The sequence below is a fragment of the Acomys russatus genome, chromosome 11, assembly GCF_903995435.1.
Source record: "Acomys russatus chromosome 11, mAcoRus1.1, whole genome shotgun sequence".
Taxonomy (NCBI): domain Eukaryota; kingdom Metazoa; phylum Chordata; class Mammalia; order Rodentia; family Muridae; genus Acomys; species Acomys russatus.
This window is the reverse complement of record NC_067147.1, coordinates 37,625,965-37,641,903: the sequence shown is the minus strand read 5'-3', so window position 1 is coordinate 37,641,903 and position 15,939 is coordinate 37,625,965. Positions and strand designations below refer to the sequence as shown.

At 49.1% G+C, this 15,939-nt stretch overlaps 1 protein-coding gene across 1 annotated transcript in view; it reads right to left on the bottom strand.

Annotated features, from left to right (window-relative positions):
* Window positions 1–4,897: 4,897 nt before the first annotated feature.
* The window catches only part of Micu1 (mitochondrial calcium uptake 1), a 127,198-nt gene continuing 116,156 nt past the window's right edge, over window positions 4,898–15,939 (bottom strand). The window contains exons 10-11 of the mRNA XM_051153089.1: window positions 6,578–6,667; window positions 4,898–5,055 (exon numbers count right to left, since the gene is read on the bottom strand). Coding sequence (XP_051009046.1) covers window positions 4,898–5,055; window positions 6,578–6,667 — 248 coding nt within the window. The remainder of the gene's footprint in view (window positions 5,056–6,577; window positions 6,668–15,939) is intronic.

Below are 15,939 nucleotides of genomic sequence, written 5' to 3'. Positions count from 1 at the left end.
TTTCGTGCGTGGGGAGAAGTCCAGTAGACGGAAACATTCAGATAGTGACACAGTTAAGCAAAAAGCGAAAAGTAGGGGGATAGACGGGAGGGGCTACTATTTAAATAGCTTAATATTTCAGAAGCTCATTTTACAGACATCTGAATTCCGGAGAAACAAGAACATATGATTGCCTGGAGGAAGGATTGGTCATGGGGAAGAAACTACAAATGTAAAGGCTCAGAATGGGAATTTCGTTGCGAGTTATTGAGGGACTAAGGAGGAGTTTACAGGAGTCACACTACAGAGCGGGGCCAATCGGGATGCCGCTCAGCTGAGCTCTCACTCCAGTGGCTGCAACTTCGTGAAGGTTGCCAGTGACTTCCACTTGGCCAAATCTACCGGCTATTTCTCTTTCTTTTCTTTCTTTTTTTTTTTTAAAGATTTATTTATTATGTATACAGTGTTCTGCCTGCATGTAACATCTGCAGGTCAGAAGAGGGCACCAGATTTCGTTGTAGATGGTTGTGAGCCATAGTGTGGTTCTTGGGAATTGAACTCAGGACCTTTAGAAGAGCAGTGAGTGCTCTTAACCTCTGAGCCATCTCTCTATCTCCCGCCCCCCCCCCCCCCCCCCCCCCGCCCCCCGGCTATTTCTTACCCTTTGCTTTATGGTCTTTCACAAGAAACTACAACAAGCCCAAATGAAAGTTAGAGAGCACTATGCGGTGGTGGCACACACCTTTAACCAAACACTTGGAAGGCAGAGGCTGAGAGATCTCTGAGTTCGAGGCCAGGAAGAATATTAAAAGTTTGACCTAGGGAAGATGTATTGGTGATGTGCATGGAGGCGAGGGTGTGCAAGGAGAATGCACTGAAATGTTCTGTGTGGGAAGAAAACGAGTTACTTGGGGGCCAAGTGACGTGGATGTTTCTTAGGGAGGAAGGAAGCGTTTAAACTATCAAACTTTATATTGAGGCCAAGCAATGTAAGATTAAGAAATACAGCAATTTTCTCAATATGAGAAATGATGGCAGTATGAAAGGCTGTGATCACCGTGATGTGACTGTTTCTAGTGTGTTCCCAAGGGGTTCTGTGTGGTCTTAACATGGGAGATATATATATATATATAATTTTGTAGTACAAATTATTTAATTGGATTAGAAATTTTAATGATGCAAAAAGGGGGGTCTGGGGGTACAGAGACACTTGGCCTTGGAAAGACAGATTTTTATTTATTTATTTATTTATTTATTTATTTTATTTATTTATTATGTATACAGTGATCTGCCTGTGTGTACACCTGCAGGCTAGAAGGGGGCATCAGATCACTGTAAGATGGTTGTGAGCCACCATGTAGTTGCTGGGAATTGAACTCAGGACTTCTGGAAGAGCAGACACCTTCCATCTTCTGCTAAGTGTCTTAGTTCTCTTTCGTTTTCTGAGTGTCAGGAGTCCCCTCTTCTGCTGATCACAGGTGCTTCAGTAAGAAGGGCACTGAATGTGTGTGCTCGGGGATGGGGGAGGTGGGGATGGGGTGGTTTTGTCAGTGTGCGAAAGACCTGGATTATGTCTGCTCTCTTACCACCTGACAAGCCCTCCCCCTTTTCCTGCAGATAAAATGGCAAAGTCTTTTTTTTTTTTTTTTAAGATTTATTTATTACATATACATGTATGCCTGCACACCAGAAGAGAGCACTAGACCTCATTATAGATGGCTATGAGCCACCATGTGGTTACTGGGAACTGAACTCATGACCTCTGGAAGAGCAGACAGTGCTCTTAACCACTGAGCTATCTCTCCAGCATGCAAAGTCTTATTTAAAAATTTAGCCTAGAGTCTGGTTCCTTGGCGGGTTGGCAGGTTTCTTACTCATTGTTGCATTGTGAAGACACCAGACCAAGGCAACCAAGCCAAGTGGGGCTTGCTTACAGTTTCAGAGGCTTAGAGGAACAATGGCCTGAGCCTGAGGGCTAGCCTAAACGGCCTCTGTGTTGCCATCCCTGCTTTGGTCTCAGACTGAAGCCTGCAAAAATAATCACATTCCTCGGTTCATGCTAAGCATTTTGGTTCTTGGTTTCAGATTTGTTTTAAAAAAAGTAGCCGGGCATGGTGGTGTATACCTTTAGTCCCAGCACTCGGAAGGTTTCAGGGAGGCAGAGGCCGTCAGATCGATGTGAGTTCAAGGCCAGCTTGGTCTACAAAGAGAGCCAAGGCTACCCAGAGAAACCATGTCTGGAACCGCTCCCCCACCACAAAGGTATGTGCCACCCCCCAGCTTTGCATTTGTAATCCTATTACTTGGGAGGCTGAGGCAGGAGGATTGCTATGAGTTCAAGGCCAGCCTGACCTACACAGGAAATTCCAGGGCAGCCTAAGCTACAGAGTGAAATCCTGTCTCCAAAACAAAACCAGAATCCAATGTCAGGGATAAACTGCAGTGACACCCCTTTCTCCTTTAAATGCAGCTGCTCTCCCGGTCGCCCAGGCAAGCCTCAACTTGCTGTCATCCTCCCACTTCAACTGCCCAGGTGCAGGAACTACAGGCCTGCACACCATGGTGAGAATGTCACAGTTTTGTTCAAAGCCCATGCTCAACGCCTGGTCTGCAGTAGCTGATCAGTGAAGGTGACATAGAACAGCCCAAAGAACACACGCTTACTCATTAACATTCATGTTCTAAAGCCAGAGATTGGTACACTAATATGCTCTCCCCCCCCCCCCTTTCTTCATAGTTGCTTCTGCCAAGCCACTTGCTGGCAGGCTAGACTCCCTGCACTGAGCTGTTCTGCCAGTAGGTGGTACTAGAAGCCCACAGCTGAGCCAGCCTCTTGACTTCCTATGGGCTTGGTCTGTGCAAGGCTTGTAGAGGATGCATAGCCACAGCACCAGGGTCCCAAGACCCATGATGTCCCTTCTTTACTGTGTGGCAGCAGCCATTGTCTCTCCTTTTTCTAGAGTATGTTCCCTTTGCTTAGCAATAGTCTCTAAGACCCTGCTTCTTGGTTTCTTGTCTCCGTGGACCACACTGACCCTTAGCTTAAGAAGGCCCAGCTGCTCCCAAGAACCCTGTAGAACTGTTCTTGTAGGGAGAAGAATGTTCTGCCCAGGCCGTGGATGGACTTCTGGGGACAAGGCGAGCATGGATTCCTGGACTTACTTATTTGGGGTTTTTTGAGGCAGGGTTTCTCTGTGTAGCCTTGGCTATCCTGGACTTGCTTTATGGACCAGGCTGGCCTTGAACTCACAGCAATCTACCTGCCTCTGCCTCCCCGAGTGCTGGGATTAGCAGCGTGCACCACCATGTCTGATTCTGGTCCAAGTTTAAGAACTGCTTGCACTGCTTCAGGCTTAGAACCAGCACAGCAAAGCCTGCACCCAAGGCCAGGCAGAGTGTTGAGGACAGAGTCTAAGAAGCAGGAAGCAGCTGACTGGGTGAGTGTGAAGCTAGCTCTCAGGGAAGTGGAAAGGAGACCCCGGAGAGGAAGTGCTGCCTCTGCCTCAGGTATGGGCAGAAGCCCCAGCTCTCTTGCTGCCTACTAACAGCAATGTTCTGAGTTAGGGTTGAGTGCCACACTGAGGCAGAACCGGGAAGGAGGTGCGGGGGGGGGGGGGGGGGGGGGGGTGTGTGTCTCTGGAGAGTTGAAGCAGAGGCTCATGGGAAGGAACTTAGGGCTTATTCAGCTCAACTTGTCATTGAACATAGGAGGGAACAGATGGGTACCCGACAGGCTCAACATCCCACTGGGTGAGTGTAGAGCTGAGTCCACCAGACGCTGTTGCTATGGATCTGACAATGCAGGTCCACCATGCTGGATGCTCAGTCTATCCAAAATTAAGATTCTTGTCAGGGACTATGTACTATAGTCCCAAATAAAAATACCACTCCAACTGTGATGGGAAAATGCCACCTTAATGTCCAAGCACCTTCGCCCCCCCCCCCTTTTTTTCTTAGTTTTTCGAGACAGGGTTTCTCTGTGTAGCCTTGGCTGTCCTGGACTCACTTTGTAGACCAGGCTGGCCTCAAACTACAGTAATCGGCCTGCCTCTGCCTCCTGAGTACTGGGATTAAAGCTGTGCGCCACTAAGCCTGCCGCACCTTCACTTTTTGTGTCTGCCTCAAGTTAGAGTCTACTGCTTCAGAGACAAAATGAAAAGGGCGCAGAGGAAAAGGCTAAAAGAACGGATACAAGAGCCCTTGCAGTTATTTACTGCAAACTTATAATTAAAGTGATTTTTACGAGGGTTTTAGACAGAGGGCAGAGGGCTCTGTAGGAGACACAAGGAACAGAGGACTTAGCCACTGCTGCTAGTGAGGCAAAGTCCAGGAGGAGGCACCACAGGGGGCCTGGGAGGGAACCGAAGAAGGAGCGGAGGGGACCGTCAAGCAGCTACTTTCTATCTGGAATCGTGCTGGGAGCACTGGAGCCACCAGCGTCTGCCACAGATCCTTCCTCTGGCCAGGCTTCCTGCCAGCTCAGGGTGCCAGGGTCGGCTTCATTATCATCCATCACAGACTTCCTTTTGCCTGCCAGAGTATTTTCAAACTGGCGGCTTAAAGACGGCAGGAGGAAGAGCAGGCAATGTGAGAGACTGGAGCTGGGATGCCTCCCAGGGCTGGCAGGTGTGGTGTGGTGGGGGGGAGAGGGGGCTCCCAGCATTCGTTCTTTACCCACAGGGCACTTGTTAAAGGAGCTAAGGTCTCCACTTTTAAGACTTGTTCATGTTCTTTTAGGACCTTTGATCTAACTGCAGACTCAGAGCCTAGAAGAACAGTGACCAGGGCAGGGAAGGGTGGAGAGGGAAGCCAGCTGAGCCCAGAGGTCACTCCCAGAAAGTGGGGGGCAGGGGCACTATTCCCAAAAGCAGCAGCAGCAGCATGAAGGGCCGCTCCAGGGGCTCCAGGAGTTGGGGTGCTATTTGGGCAGAGCAAAGTCCCAGGCAGTTTCTTGGGCACATTTCCACATGGCTTGCATGAGCCGGGTGAAGCCCATGTCCTTGGGCTTCTCCAGGCCTCTCATCAGCCGCTGCTTCATGATGGAGACGAACTCCTTATTGCTCAGCTCCCCGTTGCCTGGAGGGTGAGGAGACACAGAGGTGTGAGTAGAAACTCCTGGGGAAAGCCACTGAGACAGCCCCACCCCTCGCACGCTGTGGGCTCTGCAGCCCAGCACACACTCAGCAGAGGTCAGCTCCCTTGGCTTAGGATGCTCGGTTCCTTCCTTGATGTTTCCAAATGCTGACACTCTGAGACTACAGAGCAGGTCAGGTCTTGTGCCGAAACAGAGATGGAGGAACTTTGTGCACTGGTCCTTAGAATACTCTCAAGGATGCAGGAGAGACATGTGACATCACCAGTGAGGCAAGTGCTACCCGGAGGCAGAGAGAGGGTGATGTGGTGCAGGGGAGCAGTGTGGTTGCTGGAGCACTTCAAGTAGCAAGTTATTAGGACCCCTGGTGTGTGTGTGTGTGTGTGTGTGTGTGTAAACATGTTCTACCTGCTTCTTACCTCCAAGGTGTCCCTGCTGTCCTTTACTTGGCCACCCTGCTCATCCTTAGCTCTGGCCCTTGAACCTTGACTGATCTGAGTTTATGCATCCTCTCCAAGATGGATCAGACTCTTTATCTCTTCTTTCTTTTTGGTTTTTAAAATTCTGTGTGCATGAGTGTTTGCCTGCATGTATGCACTTCTCATGTGTGCCCAGTGCTGAGGGTCAGAAGGGAATGGATCTCTTGGAACTAGAGTTACAGACAGTTGGGGGCTGCTATGTGGGAGCTGGGAACTGAACTCTCTTCCCTGCTGAGACCAGCTCTTCTCTCCGTTCTCAGCACTTGACGTAGCCTGGCCCTTATGATGTTCTGTATGGACAGAGCTGTGCCATCTTCTTTCTAGAGCCGTTGAAACATGTGTGCCCTTCATCTACTAGCAGCACACTGTGTGTATGTGTGTGTATGAGGAGGGCTGCTAATATTTTTGTTTATTCTCCAGAGAAAATTGTATTTCTTTGGGGATCATCAGGATTGTAATTTGGGAAAACACAGTTTCAATCAAGCCATCTCATGAATGTGATTCCTGTTGTCATTCTCGCCCCCCACCCCCCAGACAGGGTTTCTCTTGTAGTCCTGGCTGTCCTGGACTTGCTTTGTAGACCTGGTTGGGCTCGAACTCACTGAGATCTGCCTGCCTCTGCCTCCCAAGTGCTGGGATTAAAGGCGTGCACCACCATGCCCAGCCCTGTTGTCATTTTGAAACCTATGTGGTCATTAATTTAAACCTACAGGTGAGGTGGAATTATAGGAAATGGAAAACGTATTGGGTGTGGCAGTGCACTCCTTTCATGCCAGCACTCAGGAGGGAGGCAGAGGCAGGTGGATCACTATGAGTTTGAGATCAGGCTGCCATATACAGTGAGTCCAGGCCAGCTCATATCAACAAAACAAAACAAAAAACAACCCAAGGAAGTGGAAAACGCAAAGTGGGGCCCAAGGAGGGCCAGGCAGCTGCAGAGGCAGATGCAGACATATAAAACCCTCATTATAAACAGGAATACAGGCAGGCCCAGCGCTCCCTTTACACTCTGAGAGACCCCACTCACCGTCGCAGTCAAAGAGGGCAAACACTACGTCGCACACGTGGTCTGAGAGCTCCACTTTGGCCACTGTCCTGGCCACCTGCTGCATGGTCACTGAGGGAAGGAAATGCTGGGTTAGTGCTGCACAGACACCTCCAATAAACCATTCAAAACCGAGCAACTATATTTAGGTCATATTTGAGAAAATGAGGCCAGCTGTGGGGGTGGCACCCCTGTAACTTCAGCTAGTGAGGACCATGAGGAGGAGGATCAAAAAGACTCAAGGGCAGCCGGGGCTACACAGTGAGAACCCGTGTTGATGAAGGCCACGTTAGGGCACTGAGACAGTCTCAAACAATTGAGATGGGCCGGGCAAGTGCTCACTGATGGAGCACATGGGTAGCATGTGCCAGGCCTGGGTTTTAAGCCTCAGTACCCAACAATGAAGAATTAAGGAACGCAAACAAACAAAAAACAAAAAGAAAGAAAATGAGAATTTATCCCTCCCCTTTCTTACACCCCAAGATTTTGTTTTGTTTTATAGACAGGGTTTCTCTGTGTATCCTTGGCTGTCCTGGAACTCACTTTATAGACCAGGCTGGTCTCGAGCTCACAGAGATCTGCTAGACTCTGCATCCCAAGTGCTGGGACTAAAGGTGTGAGCTACCACGCCTAGCATGTCGTGTTTTAAATTTTTAATTTAATATTTTTATTTATTTAAAAACATTTATTATTTATATAGTATTTTCAACCTCTGAGCCATCTCTCCAGCCCCAGCATGCCCTGCTTTTTATGTGGATCAGAACTTGGGTGCTGGGATCTGAACTCAGGTCCTCAGGCTTGCATGACAGGCACGTTACATCTCGCCAGTCCCAGACAACTTAATTAATCTATTTCTACCAGAGGACTTCCTTTAAGTCAAACCAGTAGCTAAGGTCTCTGTGGTTTCCTTGTACTGCAACAACAAAGTGGCAAATGTTAAGAAAACAAGCAGGCGGCAGGAGGGGTGGGTGTGGGGCCTTAACAGAAGGCTTTTGTTCCTTAGTACCCCACCCCCCACCCCAAGTCTGGGGTCTGCGTGTGAGCTCTGCTCCAGCCACCTCTTTTACCTGTAACCCCTGGAGACGCAGCACTCCGTCTCACTAGACCATCACACAGCTTTTATTTATTTTAACTTTTTTTGGCCTCAGTAGAGAAGCTCTCCTCTCCTGCCATTTCCCTCCCTGACATTTGCTATGAAATACTAGCAATCATGTGGAATTGGTTTTCCATGAAAGACAAGGCAGGAGGAATGAGGTAATTTCCGCTGTCTTCTCTCTCATTCATCCTCACGCCTGGCCTGCCTCTGCCTATAAATTATGCTTGCCTACAGTCAGCCCCAAAGTGAAGTAAAACTTGCAGGAAGGAAAAGAGGCTGGAGAGAGCACTTGGTGCTCTTGCAGAGGACCCAGGGTTGAGTCCCAGCATCCAACATGATGGTTCATAACCATTAAAACTCTAGTTCCAGGGGTTCTGAATGCCTCTTCTGACATCCTCGGGCACCAGGCACACACACGGCACACACACACACACACACACACACACACACACACACACACACTTGCAGACAGAATATTCATATACGTAAAGTAAATAAATAAGTGAATATAAGAGAAGACAGTGAGCTCTGCTTTGGACTATAGCTCGTGCAACCATTAGCTTAGACCCCACAGAAGCACCGTGGGCCAGCAATGGCATCAGTGTGCCTCAGCTATTTCATACTTTAGTGTCAGTCCCTCTTAGGGTTTGTCCTGCCATTGCTGTATGTTTTCTCACTTTGCATCTGTCACCTCCATATATATCCGGCACACTGCCTCCGAGGCAGAATTGTGCTGGGTGTCAGGAGCCAGCGCTCTGTGAGGCTCCATTCTGACAGCCACTTGATAGCTTAAGGTTTGCTTTTCTCACATTCAAATCAGAGGGTGCCACAGGAGGCTGGTGAGGTTGCTTGGCACACTGAGGAGTTTACTGGTGTTTAGAGTGTGAGGGTGATGACGATGGGGTGGAAGGATTGGAAATAGCTGAGGCTCTGGCATGGCTGTGCCTTGGTATTCAGAGCCTCTAGTTTGAGGAGGACACGGCTGTTGAGGAAGGTGGAAAGAGCCAGTTTCTCCTTCCTGTAGCCTTGGCCACTGTTCAGATCACCCTTATTTCTAGCCCGTGACTCACAGTGAAGGAGAGGCCAATGTGTTTTGGAACAACAAGATTTAGGCAGAACCAACTGTGGTAAGTTTTCCTGTGCCATGTGCTGGAGATGGACAGAACTACAGTCCCAAGCTTGAGAAAAAGCCCCACAGGAAGAACTGACAGCTTCTGACTCCAGGAGTCAATTTGCAAGGAGAGCAGGAACTGCCAGGGGAGCTGCCCTTTACAGGCAGCTCCTAAGGAAGTTTGTTTGATTTTGGGGAAATCCCTTGGGGAGAACAGAATTAGAGTGGAGAAGTGGGTATTCTCAAACACTCCCCCCCCACCCCCCCACCCCACCCAAGGACAGGATTTCTCTGTGCAGCCTTGTTTGTCTTGGACTTGCTTTGTAGACCAGGCTGGCCTCAAACTCACATCGATCCACCTGCGTCTGCCTCCCGAGTGATGGTATTAAAGGCGTGCGCTACTACACCGGGCTCTCTTTCAAAGACTTCTAACTGCTCAACTTCCTCCCCCAAACCTGGTGTATGCTAGAGTGCGCTTTCTGCTGGCCGCACTGGTTCCTGCAGGTCCCATCAATCTCAGGGTTTAACTGCTCTAACAACTGCCTTCCTGTTCTCTCCCAAGTCTCCAATTCTCCGCGTCTTGCTATTCTGTCTCATCTCTCTCCCCGTGCAGACAGCATTCTGCTCCAATAAACCAGCAAGCAATACCTGAGCGTGCCAGTGAGAGCTCTTAACAGTTTCCACAGAGAAGCTCATTAGGCTGGCATTAAGTGCTTGTAGAGTGGGGATTCCTGGGGACTGTAGCAAGGGCATTCATTACAAGTGCCACTCCTCACAGGGAAGAGATAGTGGTGGTGCACACCTTTAATCCCAGCACTCGTGAGGCAGAGGCTGGTGGATCACTGTGAGTTCAAGGCCAGCCAGGTCTACAAAGCGAGTCCAGGACAGCTAAGGCTACACAGAGAAAGAAACCCTGTCTCCAAAAACCTAAAAAAGGACAGGACATAATGGGCCAACCTGCTGGTGAGCTGTCAAGTTGGGAACTCTTGGGACAAGTGAATGGCAATAGATTACAAGCCACTGGGGAGTCGGCTCATTCATATTGTTTTCAACATCTCTGAGTCACAAAGCCATAATTAAATCACAGCGAAGGGAACCTCCCTACCCCCACCCTCTCGGACCTTAACTTTCCTGTGCAGACCTGTTGTTGGTACTGCAACTTGGCCTCCCCTATTTGGTGACCATGATTCTGAAACACAGACTTGGTCTTCTCTGATGTGACTTCCTAGGGCAACCCCCTGGTATTTTGAATCACCATGGAAACAAGCCCCACCCTCCCCATGCACATCTGTGAGGATGTTACTGGTTGAGGTCAGAAGACACACTCCAAATGTGGTCAGTATAATTCCATGGGCTGGGGTCCTGAACTGAATAAAAAAGGCGAACTGTGCATAAACATTTATCCTTCGTCTACTTCCTGACTGTGGAGCCAATGCTGCCTCAAGCTCCTGCCCCCATGCCTCCCTGCCCCATAGACTGTACCTTCAAGCTAGGCCAAAGCAAGCCCCCTCCCCATCCTTATATCTTTCCCTGCCCCTGCTTTCATTTTTTGTACATATGTGAATGTGGTGTGTGCATGGAGGACAGAGGACAACGCTATGGTGTTGGAGGTTCTGCTCTGTTACCCTCCTTATTCTGTTGCGGCAAGGCCTCTCACGGAGCCTGGAGCTAGGCTGGTGGCCACTAAGTGCCAGCAACTCTGTCTTTGGCCTCACAGTGCTAGGGTCGCAGGTGTATGTTGCCATGCCCAGCCAGACTGAAATTCAAGTCCTTGTGCTTGCACAGTGGGTGATATTACTCACTGGCCATCTCTCCAGCCTCTGATTTCTCTTGACACGTATTTTGTCACAGATGAGACAAGTAACTAATATAGTCTTCCATGGCTTCTCTCCTCTCTGTCTCTCTGTATCTGTCTTGAGATAGGGTTTCTCTGTGTAGCCTTGGCTGTCTTGGACTCGCTTTATAGACCAGGCTGGTCTCGAACTCACAGCTATCTGGATGGCTCTGCCTCCTGAGTGCTGGGATTAAAGGCAGCTTTTTTCTTTTTTTCTTTTTCTTTTGACATAAAAGTCCTAATACCCTTGCAAGCAATTGCCAGGCAGGTGTGTCTTTCTGTGTGCTAGTGAGATGACTGGTGCCAACAGCACACAGGTAGTTTCGAGATGCACTGTGATCTCAGGAAAGATCTGTTGGCATTTTCCAGCTCTGTCCTTTAACCCGTTGAGTTGGTCACCACTGGCCATGGAGTCGTTTAGTCATGGCTGTAGAACGAAGCCCCCTAAGATCCTCAGAGCACAGGGTTTGGAGAGCTTTCAGACTGCTGGCATATGGACTTCTCCCTGTGTATCTGTATCTGTGGCCTTTGAAACAAATCAACAAACCTAAGTGCTTCGACTCTCACAAATTGGCTGGACCTCGTCTTTAGCAGAGGGCTGGGCAGCACAGATAAGGCAATCTGGGGCTGTGACTAGAGTCTGAAGGCAGCATCAGTCTCAGGGGATGGAGACCTCAACCAGTGGGGCCTGACACTAGCTCCAGGGAGACACATCAGAATGAAGGGGAAAGAACAGGCTGGGTGTCCAGGTAGAACTGACTGTTTACATGCCTTTCACCTTTTAATTCTTAGTTATTTAGTTTTCCAGACAGGGTTTCACTATGTAGCCCCAGCTGGCATGAACCTTACTATGTAGACCAGGCAGGCCTGAAGTCACAGAGATCCTTCTGCCTATGGCTCTTGAGTACTGGAATTACAGGCGTGTATCCATGTGCTAGGTGCCCACATCTATTGAGCTCACACACAGAGTCCTCTGCGTTGGTCAGTCTGGGGTTAGAACAGAGGAGACAACTTCCCCCCTCAGGGAATAATGCTGAGGTGGCTGGGATTTCAGTTTCTCAACTGAAATATGTCCACATGGAAATAAAGGCCCGGGAAAGAGAGGCTCAGGTCCCTAAGGGTCACCGATGACATTTCTACTCATCTTCCCAGGGGCCTGTGTCCGCTGAAGATTGGGCTAGGGAGAATCAGTAGAATTTTGCCACTCAGAAATCTGGTACAACTCTGGGTAGTATCTGAGCTGGGCCAGGTTCCTCTGCAGTGGAAAGAATCTATACTGTTTGTATGCTATAATAATATGTCAGAAATTAGGCTACATATAATTTTTTTCAAAGATTTATTTATTTATTATGTATACAATGTTCTATCTGTATGTACAGAGGGCACCAGATCTCATTACAGATGATTATGAGCCACCATGTGGTTGCTGGGAATTGAACTCAGGACCTTTGGAAGAGCAGCCAGTGCTCCCACCCTCTGAGCCATCTCTCCAGCCCTAAGCTACATATAATTAACCACACAGTGGCCATGTGGGAGAGCTCGGGAGTGACAGACCTCACATTTACACACAGAACCAAGGACCTGGAGCTGGATGAGACAGAGATGAGGTGATGAGAGCTCCAGGGACCCTAAGTGACTTGCCAGGGTCACAAAGCTAGTGGCCACTGGGTCTATAATGTCCCACTGCTCTTTCCCTGTACACACTTGACCTCTTACCTGGCCAGCACCAGTTCCTTACTAAAGGGACAGAGCCCAGATGAATGAAAAGTTCAGTTAGGGCTTCCTCAGCACTTTTGTCAGGTATGAGTGACAGCCAGGACAGGAGGGTCCCACTGTGCTCTGCAGTGAGGGGCTCTAGTCATGCCCTTGGAATGCATATTGACAATTGAGGGCACAATGAAACAATGGCATCCTGGAGAGCACAAGTCACAAAGGTGGCCCAGGGAGGGAGGCTGTTCTCTTGGGTGGTCTCTGAGTGTGCAACCCATCCTCCTGGAAAGGTGTGTGGAAAGGTGACCCCCCCCCGCCCCCCCCAGGTTACGATGATGTCCTGAGCTGTTCTGTCATGTGATTAGTCATGCTCTACTGGGCTGCAGGGGAGAAAATGAAAAGAGCTGGCTTGTGGTTGCCAAGGTTAGGTGGGGGAGGGGAATGCTGCTTCAGCCCTGGGAAGCCTTGCTTCTTTCTACACAGGATTCTTTTTGCATGACTTTTGTTTTGCTTTTGTTTTTGTTTTTGGTAACTTCTTCCAAGGCACTCTGGTAGCTATAACACACACACTCCAACACAGTTTTGGGGTGAGTTGTGGGGAGAAGGATAGCCTTTAGGAGAGCTAATGATGGAAGGTGCAAAGACCAATGCAGCATCGCAGTATCCTAGCAATAAGAGGACCACTCCCCGCTCTGCGTGGTACTGCCAGCTCTGCATGGTACTTCCAGCACAGGCTGCTGTGTGGTCAGGCTGCCTGCCTGTCAGAGGTGACACAGTTGGTCCTGCCCCTTAGCTAACAGTGAGTGCTACCAAGAACAACTGCAGGCCAGTTTCCTGAACCTCAGGTGTGGTCATGTCAGATGCCTGCCTCAATGGATTCCTTGCTTTGAAATTGGCTCAGACTAACTTAATTGTAAGGTTTATTGTGCCGTCCAGTATTGTGTTGGGCTTCCCTGAGAATCCTATCACATCTTATCTAAAAATGGCAAGAGGTGGTTTTGTTGTTGTTGGTTTTGTTTTATAAAGGTGTGCTGTTGGGTGGTCTCAAACTGGTCCCCATGGGCCGCCTGCCTTAGCCTTCTGAGTCCTGTGACTGTAGGCATGTTCCATCCTGCCTGGCTCCAGACAAGTGTGTCTATGAGCACCGTTAGGCAGTCAAGGTTTTCAGCTGAAACACTAGAAGACAGTCCCAATTTAGAAGGGGACAGCACATGCACTAGAGAAAAGAGAGCGGGGCGTGGTGGCGCACGCCTTTAATCCCAGCACTCGGGAGGCAGAGGCAGGTGGATCGCTGTGAGGCCAGCCTGGTTTACAAAGTGAGTCTAGGACAGCCAAGGCTACACAGAGAAACCCTGTCTCAAACAACAACAACAACAACAACAACAGTGGAGAAAAGCCTGACGAGCTGACCCACACGGATCACAATGACACACTAGTGTTTGGGAGGAGGTGTATTTTGTACGCAAACTAGAAATGAGTGCCGAGGCAGACTGCTTTACACCTGTGGGGGTATCACGTGATGCAGGATGGAGAAGTCAGTGTGACTCAAAGCAGAAGGGGGCAAAAGCCTGACTTAAGAGCTGGATCTTACAGTGTAGAGGGGGCAGACACTGGGAGGGATTTCATTAGTGGGCAGTCAAGTGCTCTTAGTGAGGGAACCTAAAAAGCCAGGTCTTATTTTGAGCCCAACAGATACCTGCAACCCCCAACACACACCGAGATGGGGCCTTGCAGGGTAACCTCAAATTCCTGGATCACCCTGCCTCAGACTCCTCCTCCTCTTTTCTTTTTTTGGGACAGTTTCTCTGTGTAGCCCTGGCTGTCCTAGGACTAGCTCTGTAGACCAGGCTGGCCTTGAACTCACTGAGACCCATCTGCTGCTACCTTTTGAGTTCTGGGATTAAAGGCATGCACTACCACCACCTGGCTTGCCTCAGCCTTCTGCGTTCTGGATTAGAAGTGTGAGCCACTATGTCTGGTTAGAAAGTTATTTTTGGTGAGGTAATACATCCACCTATTTCAAAATTTAAATGGTGTGAGAAAGGAGTCTCTCAGCTCTGTGCATCTCTTTACTGCTGAGAGGCAACCAGCGGCACCTCTCTCTGACATATATATGCACATAAAAGATTTACTCTTCCTCTCCCCCTCTCCATGAAACAGCAACATAGCCAACAGCACTGTGCTTGGCTCACTCAGCACCTTACTGAGGTAATTCCATCCCAGAATGTGCAAACAGCACCCTGTGAGGGCTGCAGAGTGAGCATTCCACCCACAGGATGGCTGCAATTGGCTGAGCGAGTTCCTCCTTTATTCTATCCTCATCTGCGAAGGTTCCTCCTTCATAAACTGTGTCCTTGAGGGACTGTGATTCTTGCTTCACAGAAGTCCGACTCTGATGGCTGAACTGGGTACAGACACATTTTTAAGGCAGTGTGTTCAATCAGCCCGAAGGACTCCTGCTGCTCACGGTGGTAAACTTTGACATCTCCAGGAAGCAGCATGATAGAACCTAATCTCCGTGCGCATGGCACCCCCCACTGTGTGTGTGTGTGTTTTAGTGCACATGCCTTCAGAGGCAGAGGCATCAGATCCCTGTAGAGCTGGAGTTACAGGTAGTGGTGACCCTCTGAATATGGGCTCTGGGAATCAAACCCAGGTCCCCTGCGAGATCTCTAAGTACTCTTAGTTGCTGAGCCATCTCTTCAGCCCCTAATAGATTTTGTTTGTTTGTTTGTTTTTTTGTTTTTCAAGACAGGGTTTTTCTGTGTAGCCTTGGCTGTCCTGGACTTGCTTTGTAGATCCGCCTGCCTCTGCCTCCCAGAGTGCTGGGATTACAGGCGTGTGCCAACGCACCTGGCTCCCTAAAAGATTTTTTAAAACATTTATTTGGCTGGGCCTGGTGGCACATGTCTTTAATCCCAGCACTTGGGAGGCAGAGGCAGGTGGATCGCTGTGAGTTCAAGGCCAGCCTGGTCTACAAAGCAAGTCCAGGACAGCCAAGGCTACACAGAGAGACCCAGTCTTGAAAAACCAAAACCAAATCAAACCAAAATTTATTTATTGTGTGAATGTATGTGTGCATGTGTGTGAGTACGTGTGTGCATGTGCGTGCGTCAACCTTAGCATGTGTGCAGAGATTGAAAGAAAACTTGTAGGAATTGCTTCTCTTAGTAGCCCATGCCTTTGATCCCAGCACTTGGGAGACAGAGGCAGGTGGATTGCTGTGAGTTTATGGCCTACAAAGCGAGTCCAGGACAGCCAAGGCTACACAGAGAAACCCTGTCTTGAAAAACCAAAATAAGAATCCCTTCTCTCTTTCCATCATGTGGGGTGGGGGATTGAACTCATGTCATCAGGCTTAGCAGCAAGCACCCTTAACTCTACATGTCACCAGTCTTTTCTGGTCTGCTCCTCAGTGGACTATAATGTTGGCTGACTTTGCCTTCACCTCCTTGAATGTTGGCAGTTTACTTTCCTCTACTCTCCCATCAGGAGTAATGAATTCATCCCTGAGGCATCTCTTCTCCTCGGGGCTTATAGCATCTAAAAAGCCATCATAGATGCACAGTGATGTAGTTAAGGCAGAATCAATC